Source organism: Haliotis cracherodii, unplaced genomic scaffold (assembly GCF_022045235.1).
Source record: "Haliotis cracherodii isolate W230 unplaced genomic scaffold, xgHalCrac1.p SCAF_9, whole genome shotgun sequence".
In the NCBI taxonomy this organism is placed as follows: Eukaryota; Metazoa; Mollusca; class Gastropoda; order Lepetellida; family Haliotidae; genus Haliotis; species Haliotis cracherodii.
In genome coordinates, this window is record NW_027266343.1 from 25,804,125 (window position 1) to 25,822,764 (window position 18,640).

Below are 18,640 nucleotides of genomic sequence, written 5' to 3' on the forward strand. Positions count from 1 at the left end.
GGTCTCCCCCAAAGGGAGGAGCACATCATATTGTTTATATATTATATGTACCATACATGCATCTCCTTTGTCAGTCTAAAAGAACCTCTTTTAAAAGTGATTATATGGATACTCCTACGATATACCAAATAATTTCAATAGTGAATGCTTGAATTAGTTAACGTTGATCACGAAGTGTACATGTATGACTATTGTTATAGCCAGAAATAATTGCATATGGAGCAAAACATAATGACACAGGCTAGGGTGTGAGGTCTATTTATTTATTTTCCCTTTGATGATAAACTGACACCCTGGAACAATGAATACAACAATTAACATACAATTATCCAGCGCATTAAAACCGTTACAAGAATTCACAATTATAAGCTTAGATATGTCAGTTTAGTGGTTTTACACATTTAATATAAATATGGTACAATAAATATAATATTATATTATTGTTGTAGTAGCACCAGTTGTCGTCGTGGTAAACACAACGAACGGCTACAGGGTGTGAGCTGATGGCTGTTTATTCTCTTAGAAGAGAAATGTGAAAGGCGAGAAAATACGGCCTGAAACAATGTATAAATGATAAGACATACTGCTCTAAAGACATAAAAAATTGACATTGTTATAATATACCTAATGGCTTTAAATCTAATAGACGTTCAATTACATAAACTTAAAATAGCGAGAAACCTATGTTACTCATGTTGTAAGTAACCTGCACAATGACCCTATAATCTATTTAAACTAAACATAAACCCTGTCTACTGTCATAACATTAGACAAGTACAATACTACATGATAATTACAAAGATATACGACGTCAGCATATATATATATAGATACATACATTTATACATTCATGAATAACACATAAACAATACATACCAGATTGGTGAAACCTGTGCCGTGTGACCAAGGCTTCTAAGATAGTGCCAGTTACATCTGCATTGACAAAGTATAAACTAATGCAGATACTATTTACACTATAACTATACACAACACAAAAGTAAAATAGGTACTTAAAACAAGGATTTATCAAATTACTTAAATAATGCACTTTCACACATATGCATACATTCTTATACACAATTAACACAATTACCTTAATGTGATATGAGGTATAAAATTACTACGAGTTTATTTAGGGTTTACTTTTACTTAGTTAATGTTCAAGTTAAGATGATAATAGCCTAGGATAAATGAGATATTTATCAATTAAAGAAACTGCTTTATAATACTTAATCATATAAAATAATCATAACCAGAATACACTGAACTGTGAATTCAATACACAACCTTACTAGCAATAAACCTAGCACAACTTATTTCTAACTTTAAGAATTAGAAATACATAAAATGACGATGATTTACATACATCCAGTGTAATCTGGCAACTGCCCCAGATCACTAGAAAACAAAGGTATACCTGTGGTCAGCTGTGAGTGACCACAGAGAGCAGTAGAGTAGTCTTAGTGGGTGGGATACTATTTTAAGTGCTGTGGGTGAAAAGCATGCAGTGGTAAGGTTTGTCAAGGCTGGATAAATATAAAACAGATAAGCTATGGTATTAATGTTTAAACTGAAATACAATTATATGGCAAAAGTAAGACATAGTAAATAAACTATGTACTTAATTAAAATCGGAAATAGAATGTGTATAAAACTATGGCTAAAATAGAATTAAAACCTAACTTGTACATGTATGTACAAAATATCACTCTGCCACATTGTATAACAATGCAAACAATATATAAGTATAAGTATATAGATAATTTCCACAGCACGTGGGGAGTACTGCCATGCAATCGTGGCCATATATATGACATTCAGTAATGCTGTTTGGTTTAGTTTTCAAAATTTTAATCGAAGCTTTGTCAAAATATTTCCAATGCACAATCTGGAATGGAAGTCGCCAGTTTGAAACTAGTGCCCTATCGTTCGAGAAATATGCTTTTGCACTGGCTAATGTCGGCTTCGTGTTAGTTATTTCAAAGTTCGCAAAATGTCGTTCTGACGTGACCTGTAATGGGATGTCCTCAGATCTGAATTAAGCGGTAATTCTTTGTTGGCTTACAGTGGTATATCTTTGTGTTACGGAATGATGACATGTTTATTTTGTATATCAAATATACTTTCTAGCAGAGGTATGACTGTACTTTCAGTAATACCGTGGACATGATGTTGAAATGAACTGTTACAACCAGTAGTTAGTTGTGTGCATTACCTGGGATTGGACCGCGTTGTTTAGAATGTCGCGGTTTGTTATGACTATATTTGATAGCAAGTTATTTTTATGTAGGATATGCGAATGTGACATGTTTTCTTTGTGTGTGTGTGTGGTTTAACGCCTCACTCCAATATTGCAGCTACGTGACGACATTCTGTATATCATCGAGTCTAGACCCTTCTATCCAGTGATTGACATCATGAACATCGATCTACGCAATTGGGATACGATGACATATATCAACCAAGTCAGCGAGCCTGACCTCCCATCCCGTTAGTCGGCCATTGCCACAAGCATGGGTTGCTGAAGATCAATTCTTACCCGGATCTTCATGGTTAGAATGTGACGTGTTTAAATATAATAGAAACCATTCATTATTGCATCTGAAGCTCTGCCTTAATTGTGAATTATATTTTAATACCTATGTTATTATTTTGGAGATGTATTTTTTCAGGTGTAAGCGTGGTTGCACAAGAATACAATTTGTATTAATCATGTAACTAGGTATGCAAAATGTAAAATCTTTTGTATCAAATGATGTTTATGCCGAGGGGAAGTGATTAACCCATGACTCCATATCGAATAGATAGACACTTCACCTTCTATTTACTCAACCCTCACTACCCGACAGAAATGTGGGCAAGAAGTAGGCATCCCATGGGCACCATTAGTGCCCTTCTTGCTGATCTTTTCTTCAATTTGGCTAAGAAGGTTATCTTAAGGTACGTGTATATAGATGTCCTGGTGTTCTTCAATCATTGGTCACATAGCCAATGCCCTAGAAATGAAAGAGACCAGTGCAACCTACTTATCTGTTTCATATTTAGATCTATGCATAAAGATTCAGCATGACAAAAATATCTTCACAAGCCTTGATAACTTCAGCTGCAATAGTTAGCTCTCTCTTTATGTCGAGTAATAATCCAGCAGGTCCAGCTTTTTTCACAATTCTTGAGGTACAATCGTTCATGCTCCTTCTACGAAGATTTCAAAGAGCGTGCTCCAAAGTTGTTTTAACAGGGTAGCAGTATTATAGAGCTTGGCAAAATTTGGAGGAAATTACAAAATTTGACACATCAGTTAAGAATGATACCCGATGCAATTCCCTTTTTTGAATTGTACCATATGCTTTCTGACCCGTGAAATCACCTGAATGTTTTAGGTGTCTGACGTGCACGTTTAACTTTAAATCTACACAACATTCCTGTAAGAGATATGACGTAAAACACCCAAGCTAACACCCAAATAACCTCACGGCTGACGGCGTCCGAACATAGAAATACTCCACCCGAGTAGCTTGATGAATAGCTGTAGTCACTGGCGGTCATTCCCGGACCGTATACATGATGATCAAGTTGTGTTCAGCTTCCATAAGATTGTAAGATATCGCGCAATTGATTATAAGTACTAGTATATCATCAATCTATCAACGTCAAACTTCAATCCACCGGGATGTATTATAGCTTTTTTTATTTTTCATCAGTCATCATCAGATGCGACAGTTTTTTCTAGCCATAAAAAACATTATCCACTGATGCGTCCCTCCCACGAGCCTACCCGGGGGAATTCACCAATCACACGAAGTATGTTCCCCCACCTGCTATTGTTAATAACACGCCTCTTTAGTCCTTGTGTTGAGATTCTTGCTCAGCCGCTATGAATACCCTGCGGAACAGGTATATAAACCTATGAACACCCACAATCAAATTTAGAAACCCTAGCAGGTCTAGGGTGGTCGCGTCGACAGAACGAATTTTAACCTGCAATCGCCATTTCGGCAGGGCTATCAGAATGGATCCTCAATGGATCGCGATTCTGTTTTTCTTGTCGCTGGTTGCATGTCAGCCTGAAGGTAAGATTTATACATCTGAATTCCTCAGTACACATGCCATGCTTGGGCATGGATATACGCACGATTATATAGAGTATCTCTGTCTTGTAAAGTTAAATGAAGCGTCTAAAGGACTTTTAAAAAAACAAACTTTTAACATTTCCAGACTGTGGCTTCTTTTAAAAAATGTTTAGGCTGTCAAGCAAAACTATCGTAAATAGCAAATAGTACTGACATATGATCCACCTTAACGCCTGAGGTCTGTCGCGTGATCTGGGGGTTGGGGGGAACTCGCCACGTGAATGGGGTCAACGGAACAACATATAGTGTACATGGACTTCAACCTTAAAGTGATGCAGAGGGACGTAGACATGGCCGTGTGTATCATACTGACTTTAAAACAAACTCGTGTCAGAATCGTTGTAATCCTTATACGTAAATTCTGAATGCAGGAGAATGTAATAACCTCTTACTGGCCATAATTGAGTGTTAGAGTGTTAGAGAGGAAGTAGGTCCTCTTTAAATATAAAACGCCAAAGCCAGGGAATAATCAGCCTCGAGTTTCTGCCGAAACTCATTCCAGTGGACGTAAACCGGCAAATTTTCGCGAAAAGGGTATACAGTAACCAGAACTTTTTTAAGCAGCTGGCCGTAGCTACATGACGTCAAGGAGTATTTCGATGACGTCACTCAATAATACACCAATGCTAAAGGTATCACGTCAACAATGCCGTTGCGACTTAAATCATTTAATACACTTGCTTCGCACGTAATTGTCCTTACTAGTTATTTTGAACACATACCTTAATAGATATAGGATACTTATGTACATATCTCATTGAATGTCTATATACATCTGATATTTCCATGAGTGAAGCAGTAACGACTGAAAACGCCGACGAAGTTGGTAAGGAGATGAACGTGTTACTTGTCAAGAAGTTGGTTGGTTGGTTGGTTGGTTGTTAAAGCCGCACTCAGCAATATTCCAGCTATATGACGGCGGTCTGTGAATAATCGAGTCTGGACCAGACAATCCAGTGATTCATATCATGAGCATCAATCCACGCAATTGGGATACGATGACATGCATCCACCAAGTCAGCGAGCCTGACCACCCGATGCCGTTAGTCGCCTCTTACGACACGCATAGTCGCCTTTGCTTAAGACCTATTCTACCCCGGATCATCACTTGTCCAGAAGAGCCAAATGTCTTACTGTAGTGTAGTTTTTACTGATGTGAAAATAAATAAAATTGTCGGGCTGAAAGAATTTTGGACTTACAACTTTCATGAGAAGATAATCTTTCTTGTACATACTGTATTTGTAAATAGGGCAGAGTGGGCAAATGGTCTGAAGCGCCAGGCTAGTAAGCTTCGTATCCCACTACTGACCGGTTGTTATTCAGCCTATAGACCAACGGTGTTTACAGGTCTTTACATTGTTGTCACTACCCCTAGTGTACAGTACACTAAAAACAACATACTCATCCTATGGTAGGTGACCAGATGGTGGAAACACGAATACGTTCATACACCCGAAACACAAGTGCCACAACAAGTGGTGTTATCCTGGGCAAGTGACTTAGTTCAAATGTGCCTCTGGTTGTCCAGAAGGGAATGGACACGTGGTAGGAACAGTGGATGTAAAAATCCTCTAGCCCCCAGGCAGCTTGGCTTGTATACTCCCCAGGGAGTTGAGAATGTTAACTGAAATGCATTCGGATCCACTGGTCGAGGAACAAATAAACCGTATTTGAGCAGATACTAAAATACTAGTATCTGGATAAGTGCGGTATATAAATTTATAATATAATAAAAAATGTTACCGGTACAATAAGACACCACACAAGAACTTCGATTTGTTGACATGTGTACACAGATCATGTCCGTTGGCCATATTTAATAAGAAATGTTTTGTAAGTGTGAGCGATGTCTGGCTCCTGTCGATTGTGAACAGATCGATCATCATCAGCCAATACGTTTACAACATGTCGATCAGCATTGTCTATATGTATCTGCCAAGGGGCTTCAACTTCTTGTCCCTTCAGTCTTTCCGCTCACCATCGACTGCATTCACCACAAAAAAAATGAGTGGTCCAAGGTCGGAAGACTGCATGAGATAGATAGTGTAACTGTTTATTTGCTACAGAATCATGCTGTACACACTTGGTTGTATATAGATATACCTATGGCGGCCGAGAGGGGACATCGCTTTCTCAATGTCTGGCTTTCTTGCTCTATCGCTTTCTCGCGGTTAAGCAATTTCCCCTCTTGACCACTATACTATAGGGGCCGCATGTGATATCTGCTGCAATTGGGAGGGAATGTTGAACTTTTCTCGCTATTTACTTAAAACATAATTTAACTGTACAGACGTAGGTGATTTTAAAATAATCCACAGAGTTTGGCGTAAAATGTAATTGATTGATTAACGGGCCTATTCAGTTGAATGTAACCATCACGCCGAAAGCGCGTGGCAGATCATGGCAATACGCTCTAAAGAAGTTCAGAAGACTGTGGTTAATTAGTCATGGCTGATTGTTTTGCAAAAATACAATCTTATAATTATGGATGTTCTATAACTTGTTTTTGGTAGTATATGATGTTACAGTGTGTCATTCTGTTGTCCGTAAATATTCTTTTTGCCATTTGATGTATATTTAACTTGAATTGTGTCTCTTGTCTTGTGCAAATCTACAAGTATGTGTACTTGCATATAGTAATTTGATAACCACCGCTGTGAGTGAGTGCGAATGGTTTCACGTCGCTTTTAACAATAATCCAGTACTATCACGGCGGGGAACATCAGAAATGGGCTTCACACATTGTACCCATGTGGGGAATCGAACTGGGTCTTCGGCTTGACGAACGATCGCTTTAACCAATAGGCTACCCTAATGCCCCCATCGCTGTGGCGTTACCACAGTTGATATGTGTACAAATTACACATGTGGAGATACATTTTAATTAGTGTAGCCACATAGTTAAAGTTGATAACAATATGAAATGCATTACTATGATTATCTATAACATATGTTAAATCAGCTATCATCGTAAGATTTTATGTATATCTTAAGTATAGTTTTGTCAAAAGTATGTATTTGTTTGTGTGTGTGTGACTCATTGACTGTGTAAAAATGTAGTAGATAACTACATAACTCACATCAGAACGCACAATTGTTAACCATACAGTTTAAATGGAAAGAGAATTGTTACATAAATATGAACATGTATATTCCTGCCTGGGCCTAAACTAAAATCGGATATCTAGTCTCCCCTGGCGGGAGAGTTAAACTTTATTTTACATGCACTTCAGCATTCTCGCTTTCTCGCTCTATCGATTTCTCGCTCTATCGTCTTATGTCTTTCTCGCTCTATCGCACTATCGCTTTATTGCTTTCTCGCTCTTTCGCTTTCTCTAATGACTAACCATAGTCATATGAAAGAATCGGATTTTCTTTAACTTCTTTTGAATAGTATGTACTGTAAATCTTGAAATTAACATTAGAGTTAATTATAAATGCAAAAAATGAGAGTAGACTTAATTAATAAATCTTTGCATTTATGTCTCAGAAATGACTGTTGATAAGACGGCCTCACTGCACACTTTAAATAGCGGAAATACCAACTTGAATATAAAACCATTCAACTATCTATACTCAACAACAAAAGTTCCTGTGACACCAATATCTTGGTGTATTTTTCAAACAAGTAAAGTTTGGTTTTCAATATTGTACATGTATGGAATCAAGTCACAAAAACGCAACTGCTACAGAAAAGCATGCATTCCATGCAAAGTTGACTTTTATGCAAGCCCCATGCATTTCACTACCCAAGAATGGGTATAAAAACATGTGCGTTAACGGGATTCAATATGCATTGTTTAGCATCGTGCTGACAACAACCACTCAGAAAAACAACAAAATTACGCAATTATTCAACATTACGAAATGCCACGCCTGTCCGAAAATTACCGTCTGCGAGCCATTGGTATGCTTGAAGCAGGACCGAGTCAACGTGATGTTGCAAGACACTTTGACGTCCACAGAAACACCATTTGGTGTTTATGGCAACGTTGGCAACAGACGAATGCAGTCAGAGACCATCCTCGGAGTGGCAGGCCACGCGCAACCAATAATCGATAAGATAACTGGATTCGAACAACACACCTACGAAATCGATTCCAGCCAGCAACAGTGACTGCAAGAAGCATCCCTGCCCTTCGACAAATAACTTCACAAACCGTACGCCTCAGATGTGCAGGGCTTGTCGCCAGAAGACACACCAGACGTCCCATTTTGACCGGAAACCACCGTCAAGCACGTCTACAGTGGTGCAGACAACGTCTACGCTGGACGGCTATGCAGTGGGGACAAGTTCTATTTACTGACGAATCTCGTTTTCACCTCAGCCACAGCGATGGACGGATTCGAGTGTACCGACGTCGAGGTGAACGTTACGTCAATCATTGTGTCATGGAAGAAGATCGGTTCGGGGGCGGCAGTGTTTTGGTATGGGGTGGGATTACAGCAAGACAGAGGACCCGTTTGAAAGTGGTAGAGGGAAATCTCAATGGACAGCGCTACTGCGACAAGATCATCGGCCCTGTTGTTCTACCGTTTTTGCGTCGTCTTGGCCCAGGCATTACCTTTCAACATGACAACGCCCGGCCTCATATTGCTCGACTTGTTCAGGATTCCCTGGCCGGCTCGCTCCCCTGAGCTCTCACCATTCGAGCACATGTGGGATGAGATGGATCGGCGCCTTCGACGTCAACAACTATTCCACAGACACTCCTGGAACTTCGAAACATGCTCCAGCAGATATGTACAGATATCCCACAGGACTTTGTGCGAAGCCTGGTCCATTCCATGAGACGAAGATGTGTTGCTTGCATCGCAACCAGAGGTGGACACACACGCTATTGATTTGTAAATTGACATTTTGGCATGTTCATGGGTTTTTTTAAAAATGAAATCACGCGTTTTCTGAAGTCAGTATGGCAAATTAAACCATTTGAACAGTAACAGGAGTCTTTTATCTGTTGCTAACCGAAATTGTTTCAGATTTAGTAAAAAGCATAACTTTGCATTAGATTTTATTCAATGTCACAGGAACTTTTGTTGTTCAGTATATTTCCACATTACGGCTACTGAGAACAATATGTCATCCAAAAACTAGAATTTACATAATGGACATCCGGTAGTATTACCATTGCTTGGGTGAGGATTTCCAGTTTGATGCCATCTACTTTGCATACAGAATAAACATTGTGTTGTTTTTAGGAAAACTCAGCGCGAATGGAGGGGGTTATTTGCTGTTTGTTTAGATAACCTGGCCTGGGGGCGGGGGAATCCAATAAAACTCCTAAATAGAGCCATAAATCAATCAAATTCTTTTTTACGCAGAAATCCGTGGATGTTATAAAAGCACCCACGTCTGTACTGTTAAGTTATGTTTAAGTAGATAGTGAGAAAATTTCAAAATTCTCTCCATATGTATACTCACACGCAAAAGATGCGCAAGTCGAGTATGCAGTATACATGTTATTTATTTTCAACAGTAAAGACAAGAAATACTAATAGGGCAAACACTTGACTGAAGACAGTTTAATGGATTAAAAGGCAGATGACATAATTGGGTTTTTCAAATGTTAAGGGCTTACACAGTTTCGGGTCAATACTCAAATGTCAGTCGATACCTGGTGTGACCACCATTAGCATTGATCACTGCCACACATCTCCTGTACATTGAGTGGATCAGACGATTTGTGAAGGCCCCAGGGATCCTCCTGCACATACCCAGAGCAGCTGTGCGTAGATCATCGGCAGTTGTAGGGACTGGGCGAACATTGTGCAGACGTCTTTGAACCTAATCCCACAAGTGTTCGATAGGGTTCAGATCAGGGCTGAGAGCTGGCCACGGTAGAACACGGATGTTGTGTTGTTGCAGAAAGGCCATGGTAGATCTGGCAACATGGGGACGAGCGTTGTCCTGCTGGAAAATGTGTTGTTGATGTTGTGTAAAAAATGGAACAACGTGGGGTCTGATCACTTAGTCGATATACCGCTGAGCAGTGACGCCGTGTCCCCGACCTTGACCAACATTCAGAAAGCACAGTCTCGCATTAAGTCCAATCCCTGCCCATATGATGACGCTAGGTCCACCCCATGGATCCCTTTCCACAACGTTTCTGTCAGCGAAACGCCGCCAAATTCTGACTCTTCCGTCTGCATGGGAGACACAAAAGCGACTTTCATCAGAGAAGATGACACGCCTCCACTCACGATGACGCCAATTGCGATGGCCCTGTGCCCACTGAAATCGTTGTTGGAAAACAGGACGACGTGCAGGTCGGCGACATCTGAGGTTGTTGGAACGGAGACGTCGGATCACAGTGTCCCTGCTAATGTGTCGATTATGTGTTCCTGTGGTCTGTCGAGCACTTTCACTTGCAGTTAGGAACGGATGTCGCTGGTGTTGACGGGTGATCTGCCGACATGTCGAGGTGTGGTGACCCTAGGACGACCGCTCCGAGGAAGGTCATCTGTGGTCTGTGTAGCATTGTATCGATGCAGGAGACGGTAAATTGTGGTTATCTTAACGTTGAAATGACGGGCAACATCTTGTACAGACTCTCCAGCTTCCAAACGTCCGATAGCCTGGTTTCTCTGAATTTGAGTTAGGCGTGGCATTGTTGACCAAGGAGTGGTAGGTCCAAGATTCGGCCACAGTTTTATACCCACTACAGTTTGTGACAGTTCGTGCATTTTCGATTTCGCGAGAAAATGGGTGCATGATACCCATACTCATTGAAATGGTGCGTTTTGGCGATTCGTTTTTTATGTTGCGTTTTTACTCGGGGCTTCCAAAATGCAACCAAAAATATTGATAACACCATCAGGCTTCACTAGATGCTAAAACTCATATCAATTTATGGTTCCGTGTTTGTTACCTATTTGCTTAAAACCATTGCGTTTCTTTTGAGTGTGAGTATATAATTTGAAATGTTACTGGAAAAATCTCTTATATGATTAAAACACAACTCAGCTTCCGCCCACTAAGGTCAGGTTTAACAATTCATTGATGTTGTTTTACGTATATACTTTTTATTGTATAGAAACACATAACACATGCGACGCATATAGTGGCCAAGAGGGAATATTGCTATACCGCGAGAAAGCGATAGAGCGAGGAAGCGAGAAAGCGATGTCCTCTCTCGGCCACCATATATACCAGCTCTCACGCTATATTTTATAGTAATAAGCCTACCATTAAAGTGACAGTGAAACCGGGGAAATACTAGGTAGTATTCCAGCGTGAAGTAGAAGTCGAAATAAGGATTGCGTGTTTGGGGACAGTGACCTTTCTGATTGCGTGTCATCGTGTCCGGATGATATAGAACGTTGTAGATGAGACACTGGTTTGTCCGGAATATTTCTACAAGCGGAGTAGAACCTTTTATATGCACTCACTCACTATAACGTCTTCACAGATATTTAAATGACTGTGAACACATTTTCACTTTAAGGGTTTGATTTTTTCTGGAAGTTATATTTTGTTTGGTCATGAAACATCTGTGAAGCTCTACTTCACGCAATTCCACGGGTAATTGTGAAGGCTTTTAATACAGGCCCCTGCAGTTTCCGGCAGATGTCGTAATACAGGATAAGCCTCTCTCATAGTCAGCCGCGGCGTCATTTGGTCAGTTTTAGCCACTGGTCACTCAGGGGGAAATATGTATTAATGGCGATTGGCATTGTCCAAGCATTGCGTTCTGTATGTGGAACATGACATCTAGTTTGGGTCATTGAGAATATGTCGTCATAGGTAAGATCAACCATGAAGCAATGTTGAGCACTGGACTTTCATAGCCGTTTAGGTTAGATCATAGACGAAGCCGAGTTTAAACACTGGTTGTAGTTACTGCTCTCGGTTAGATCAACGTTGTAGCCGTAGTGACATGACGTAACAGTAGGTGGTTCATATCAACCAGTATGTAACTGCATGGGGTCTATGTTGTTACACATGACTGAATCTGAAACGGGGTGAGCTCAAATGTCAGCCACCACAATGATATAACTGTATTGCACGTCGTTTTTGGCATAGTGAACACATAATGCTTTCATATCAATATCGTATACGCCCAAATAAGAGACAAAAAATGTCATATACATATACACCCGAAAAAAAGAGTTCAAAATCCAGAGCACGCTTGTCGAACAAATAAACTTGATTGGTGTGTTCGGCCATGCGTATCATATTGTGCAGTGTCCAAAGTAATTCTCTGATTGAAATGTTTTCTGGCTTGAATATAAATAGGGCGTTGTCCATGGGTTGGTCGATGTATGTCATTAATACTATTGATACTGAAACTTAAGACTGTTTGTGGCTCTTATGTGTTTATCTGGGAAGTGGAAAGTCAACAAGACCGCCTCTAGAGAGAATGTTCGCTGTGACGGTCGCTGTGGAGACAAGTACACATGCACTACGACATTATGACATACAGGTGGTTCTGTATCAGCAATATTTAACGTCGGACTCTTTTTGTTGTTTGGGCAATAAAATCTCGAACAATGAAATAACATTGTTGTCAAAACAACTAAATACAATTATATAAGATAGCTATGCGATAAATCGCACAGAACAATGAAGAACGAAGTGTGGTTTATTTCGCGATAAAACCTGAAATGGACTACGTCGTTTATTTCTTAAATAAACTTCTACCAGTGTGATAATTCGGCCCGTGGATGTGGAAAAAGAAAGTTTGCTTAATGTATTTGCTATTGTGTTGCTATCTCCCAGTACATGTTACAGCTGCTTGGTACCAAATTGCAGACTTAGATAGGCAAGCATGTAAGGAGATACGGGTGGTCAAGTCGTTCAAGGCAAAGCAATTTACTGAATGTGTCCCATGATCTGTCCGCACTATACATGTGCACCCGTATTTCCCTAAAGTCTTTAATCGGAACCATTTTGGGCTTTCCTACCACATGAAGCTGACACGCCGTTGAAAACATGAAATATTGTTCAAAGCGGCGTCAGACAACTCGTTTTTCTATCAATAACACGGCGGGAGACACCAAGAACCTTGACTTCACATTCTGAACACATCTTGTCACAGTTTGTTTTAAGCAGATTGTGAAACAAATTCCAAAGAACACAACGTTGCCGATCGAGTATACAACACCCGTCTAAAATTTTATCTGGCCCCAGCTTATCCGGAATCAAGGACAGACCGCCAATTAAATCGCCAATCATCTACATAGGGCTGACAAGTTACTTAACTTAAATTATGTATGATCTTCGTATGCCACAGTCTGCGGCAGAAAGTAAATGAAGTTATATGTAAGTATGACTGCTGGTGTTACAGTTTCAAGGCAGAACATCATGCAGCTCATTATTGTGCTCGACACCAATATGTCTTTGCACCTTCGACATACCGGAACACATAGAGACCCGAGCAAGTGGGATGGGTATCTTAAACAACATATACAGTGAGTTGTGTCAGGGACAGTGAGAGGGGGTATCTTAAACAACATACACAGTGACTTGTGTCAGGGACAGTGAGAGGGGGTATCTTACACAACATATACAGTGACTTGTGTCAGGGACAGTGAGAGGGGGTATCTTAAACAACATATACAGTGAGTTGTGTCAGGGACAGTGAGAGGGGGTATCTTAAACAACATATACAGTGAGTTGTGTCAGGGACAGTGAGAGGGGGTACCTTATACAACATATACAGTGAGTTGTGTCAGGGACAGTAGGATGGGGTTTCTTAAACAACATAAACAGTGAGTTGTGTCAGGGACAGTGGGAGGGGGTTTCTTAAACAACATATACAGTGACTTGTGTCAGGGACAGTGGGAGGGGGTATCTTAAACAACATATACAGTGAGTTGTGTCAGGGACAGTGGGAGGGGGTACCTTATACAACATACACAGTGACTTGTGTCAGGGACAGTGAGAGGGGGTATCTTAAACAACATATACAGTGAGTTGTGTCAGGGACAGTGGGAGGGGGTACCTTAAACAACATACACAGTGACTTGTGTCAGGGACAGTGAGAGGGGGTATCTTAAACAACATATACAGTGACTTGTGTCAGGGACAGTGAGAGGGGGTACCTTAAACAACATACACAGTGACTTGAGTCAGGGACAGTGAGAGGGGGTATCTTAAACAACATACACAGTGACTTGTGTCAGGGACAGTGAGAGGGGGTACCTTAAACAACATACACAGTGACTTGTGTCAGGGACAGTGAGAGGGGGTATCTTAAACAACATACACAGTGACTTGTGTCAGGGACAGTGAGAGGGGTACCTTATACAACATACACAGTGACTTGTGTCAGGGACAGTGAGAGGGGTACCTTATACAACATACACAGTAAGTTGTGTCAGGGACAGTGAGAGGGGCATCTTAAACAACATATACAGTGACTTGTGTCAGGGACAGTGGGAGGGGGTATCTTAAACAACACATACAGTGACTTGTGTCAGGGACAGTGGGAGGGGGTACCTTATACAACATACACAGTGACTTGTGTCAGGGACAGTGGGAGGGGGTACCTTATACAACATACACAGTGACTTGTGTCAGGGACAGTGAGAGGGGTACCTTATACAACATACACAGTGACTTGTGTCAGGGACAGTGAGAGGGGTACCTTATACAACATACACAGTAAGTTGTGTCAGGGACAGTGAGAGGGGCATCTTAAACAACATATACAGTGACTTGTGTCAGGGACAGTGGGAGGGGGTATCTTAAACAACATATACAGTGACTTGTGTCAGGGACAGTGGGAGGGGGTATCTTAAACAATATCCGCAGTGACTTGTGTCAGGGATAGCAGGAGGGGGTATCTTAAAAAATATCCACAGTGAGTTGTGTCAGGGACATTGGGACACGTTCATCAAAGAGCTTTGGGGGCGGTCGGGTAGCTTAGTGGTTAAAGCGGGCACTCGTCGAACCGAATACCCGGGGTCGATACCGGACATGAGTCCAATGTGTGAAGTCCATTTCTGGTGCCCCCCGCCGTGATATTGCTTGAATATTGCTAAAAGCGGCGTAAAACCATACTCACTCAAAAAGCTTTGTACAGTGTACTTAAAAGTCTGTTATTTGAGATATAAGTACACATTCCAACTGAGCTGAAACCGGTTTTCAACGAAATACATAGTCATATGGCATATATGATGTTATATGAGACAGTAGATGTCGCCACGCCATGTGGCTTGGTATTTCGCTGTTTGCCGAACATTAAGTAAACACTTCAGTATGTGGGCGTGAATGCGCTCTCGACGCGAGCTATTTGAACACGACCGTGTATACGCTTCAACGAACTGCGCTTTTATGTGAAGAATATTTTTGTTTGGTGGGAGTGATCATGAACTTAGGTCTCCGCTTTTGTCCACTTTGGACAAAAGAAAGAGAGCGAGAGGTGCCTGTGTATTGGTTTAAAAACATATAGGGTCTGCGTGCTTCAAATATATTCTCGTCTTATAAATGAAACTTTAATTTTCGAAAATCATTACAAGTGATGATTTAACTCATCAATACTATACTTGACGGGTTCGTTCTGGTATTTAAGGAGTCGTTTTGGGGCTGAACACATGAAACATGTTATATGAATATAAACAGACCAATTGATGATATGCTTTTGATACGTAGATGTTTAGTCACTACAAATGTTAAGTTGTCACGACTTAAGTTACTCGATTTCAGTTGAGCGAAACAAATATAAATCTACCTTTATGCACATTACAAAAAAAATAAAATTATCTAAAGTGGCCTCTACATATATTGTCGTGCATTAAAAATATATACATACTTTAAGAATGATACGATTATGTTATATTATCCCGAAGGGAACGTGGATTACCTAATAGAAGAATAACATAACATGTATATATAACGTTTATAATTATGTGACTTTCCGCAGTCGGCAATATTTCAGTAATACATGAGCGGACGGAAGACATACGATTGCATGTTTCAAAATTCGATTCTCACTATTATCACATCTCTTGACAAATAGCAGACACCAGGGAACAATTCTACTGCTGATGTCATGGTGAATTGTAAGTGTTTCTACTCAGCTTGCAACACTTATGACATCATTGTAATCCATTACCAACTCGACCATTCATCAGGACTTGCTTCTTTCCATTCTTTGGTGGTTAGAATGACAAGTCTCGTTTCAGGCAATTAAGATTATAGAAAAGAGAATGCTTTGAAAATATTAAAATAATGGACGACAATTTAAATTGTTTGTGCTTATGTTCTTCATATTGCAGAAAAACACAATGCAATAGTTCACATTAATAGATCATTCACACATGTGCATAAATATTTATACATTTGCATATTAATGCCTTAGGGTAAAAGAAACATACGTATTGTGAAGTGTGATCGTTTGAACTAAATAAAACAATATTACGACAAATTATCTCATATGATCCTTCACGTTTGTTATGTTTCAGGTTTTCCCGAGATAACGACACAACCAGTGGTGACACTGGAATATGTGACACTGACAGACATGTCACTCAGCTGTGCAATAAAGGACAATGCAAGTGACGTCATTGACAATCAGGTGGTCAATATCCAGTATGAGGTGACATGGTACCGTGAGGACGTCAACATCACATCCGAACTATTGATCGCTGGGCTACTTACTCACAATCTCAATGTATCTACAGCGGACTTTGTAGACAGGCAGAAGGTCAGTTATAAATCTCACCAGAGAGAGAGAGAGATCGGGGGGGGGGGGGAGGGAGAGAGAGAGACTACTTCTCATGTATACACATTGTGTAATATCAAAGCGCGTGTTTATGTACCGCGGGAACAAGTTTCACGAACAAGACTAAGTAATGAAAACTCTCAACATCGCTGGGCTTATTCAACGACATTGCACTGTCCCAGTGAAAGATCACTGAGGTAGCTTATGACCTCGCAACCCTGTTAGCCTACCAGGCTGACGTCACATGGCATTGTTTCCACAAATTACGCTCCGACATTCATACAACTCTATGAAGGTTTATACTCTTGTGAAAGTCAATTCTTATATTTTTTTATATCACTAGTTTTACCTGATCTATACACAATTATATTTAGTATGTGTGACGTCATGTTTACACTGACAGCCATACAATAACCAGCTGTATCGCGGAATAACATAGTTCCTCAAAACGAGAGGTGACATGAGCTTATGTATGCTAAACATGCTCAACCGGGACAACTTGTGTAGTTTCTTGAGAACAAATGTACTCAAATAATATCCTTATGAGATGAGAAAGGTCTGTTAAGAACTACCTCAGTAACACAGCGCGTCGTAATACATTTACATCAAGTACAAGACGTCAAAATGGCCGACACGATGGACGTGACGGGAGAGATTTCGGAAGTTGTTAATGAACCTGTGGCGGTTACATGTGTTAGACATCACTGATCAACTGGCCGATCATTGAAGGTGATTAAAGATGTGTCATAAAGACACTAAGGTAAATTCATTGATTGCTGTAGACGGTCACTGTCAGCCTAGATATGGATCAAGTCGATACTACGATAGTTCGGGCGTGCATTTCTTGGTTTTGTTCATTAGGAATGGGCGAGCGAACAATCATGCTGTCAAACTCACTGAAGTTCCTCAATATATACTGAAATATGGTAAAAAAATACAAATTTGAAAAAAGGACAAAAGTACGCAATTAAGATCAACTATTACGAATATAAAACTAAATGTTACTACTAAAGGTCAAAATACAAAACAAACAGACGAGGGTTAAACATACAAAGTTGAAATAAATGTCAAAAGTACGCAATATTAATAGTCAAATGTTACGAAAAGACGTCATAAGAAAAGAAAGAACAATGTGTACGAAAGAACGTCAGTGAACACGAAATGACGTTTTCAATAAAGAAAGAAAATGTGCGTTTGAAAGTTGAATACAAAATACATGTACTAATGTTAGGCAGATGTTGGATTACACCTGTATATATATATATATATATATATATATATATATATATATATATATATATGTGTGTGTGTGTGTGTGTGTGTGTGTGTGTATGTGTGTGTGACGTCAGACGGTGAGTGCACGAGGAATGACGTAATACATTGTGCACCTCGGCCTGCAGTTATCATATACACGGCGGAACAAGCCGATTAAACTCGGAATGTTTTACAAATTGCAGCGCCATCTAGCGTTCTTTATTGTCAACGTCCTTTCGTGCTCACTGACGTTCTTTATTGAAAACGTCCTTTCGTGCTCACTGACGTTCTTTATTATAAACGTCCTTTCGTGCTCACTGACGTTCCTTATTATAAACGTCCTTTCGTGCTCACTGACGTTCTTTATTATAAACGTCCTTTCGTGCTCACTGACGTTCTTTATTGAAAACGGACCCGTGAAGATTCCGGGGTAGAATAGGTCTTCAGCAACCCATGCTTGCCGTAAAAGGTGACTATGCTTGTCGTAAAAGGCGACTAACGGGATCGGGTGGTCAGGCTCGCTGACTTGGTTGATGCATGTCATCGATCCCAATTGCGTGGATCGATGCTCATGATATGAATCA

General features: G+C 40.3%; 1 protein-coding gene across 1 annotated transcript in view; it reads left to right on the plus strand.

Moving 5' to 3' along the window:
• Window positions 1–3,952: 3,952 nt before the first annotated feature.
• LOC139453352 (uncharacterized) overlaps window positions 3,953–18,640 on the plus strand; it is a 318,833-nt gene continuing 304,145 nt past the window's right edge. Inside the window, exons 1-2 of the mRNA XM_071235025.1 lie at window positions 3,953–4,070; window positions 16,543–16,784. Of these exons, the coding sequence (XP_071091126.1) occupies window positions 4,010–4,070; window positions 16,543–16,784 (303 nt within the window). The 5' untranslated portion in view covers window positions 3,953–4,009. The remainder of the gene's footprint in view (window positions 4,071–16,542; window positions 16,785–18,640) is intronic.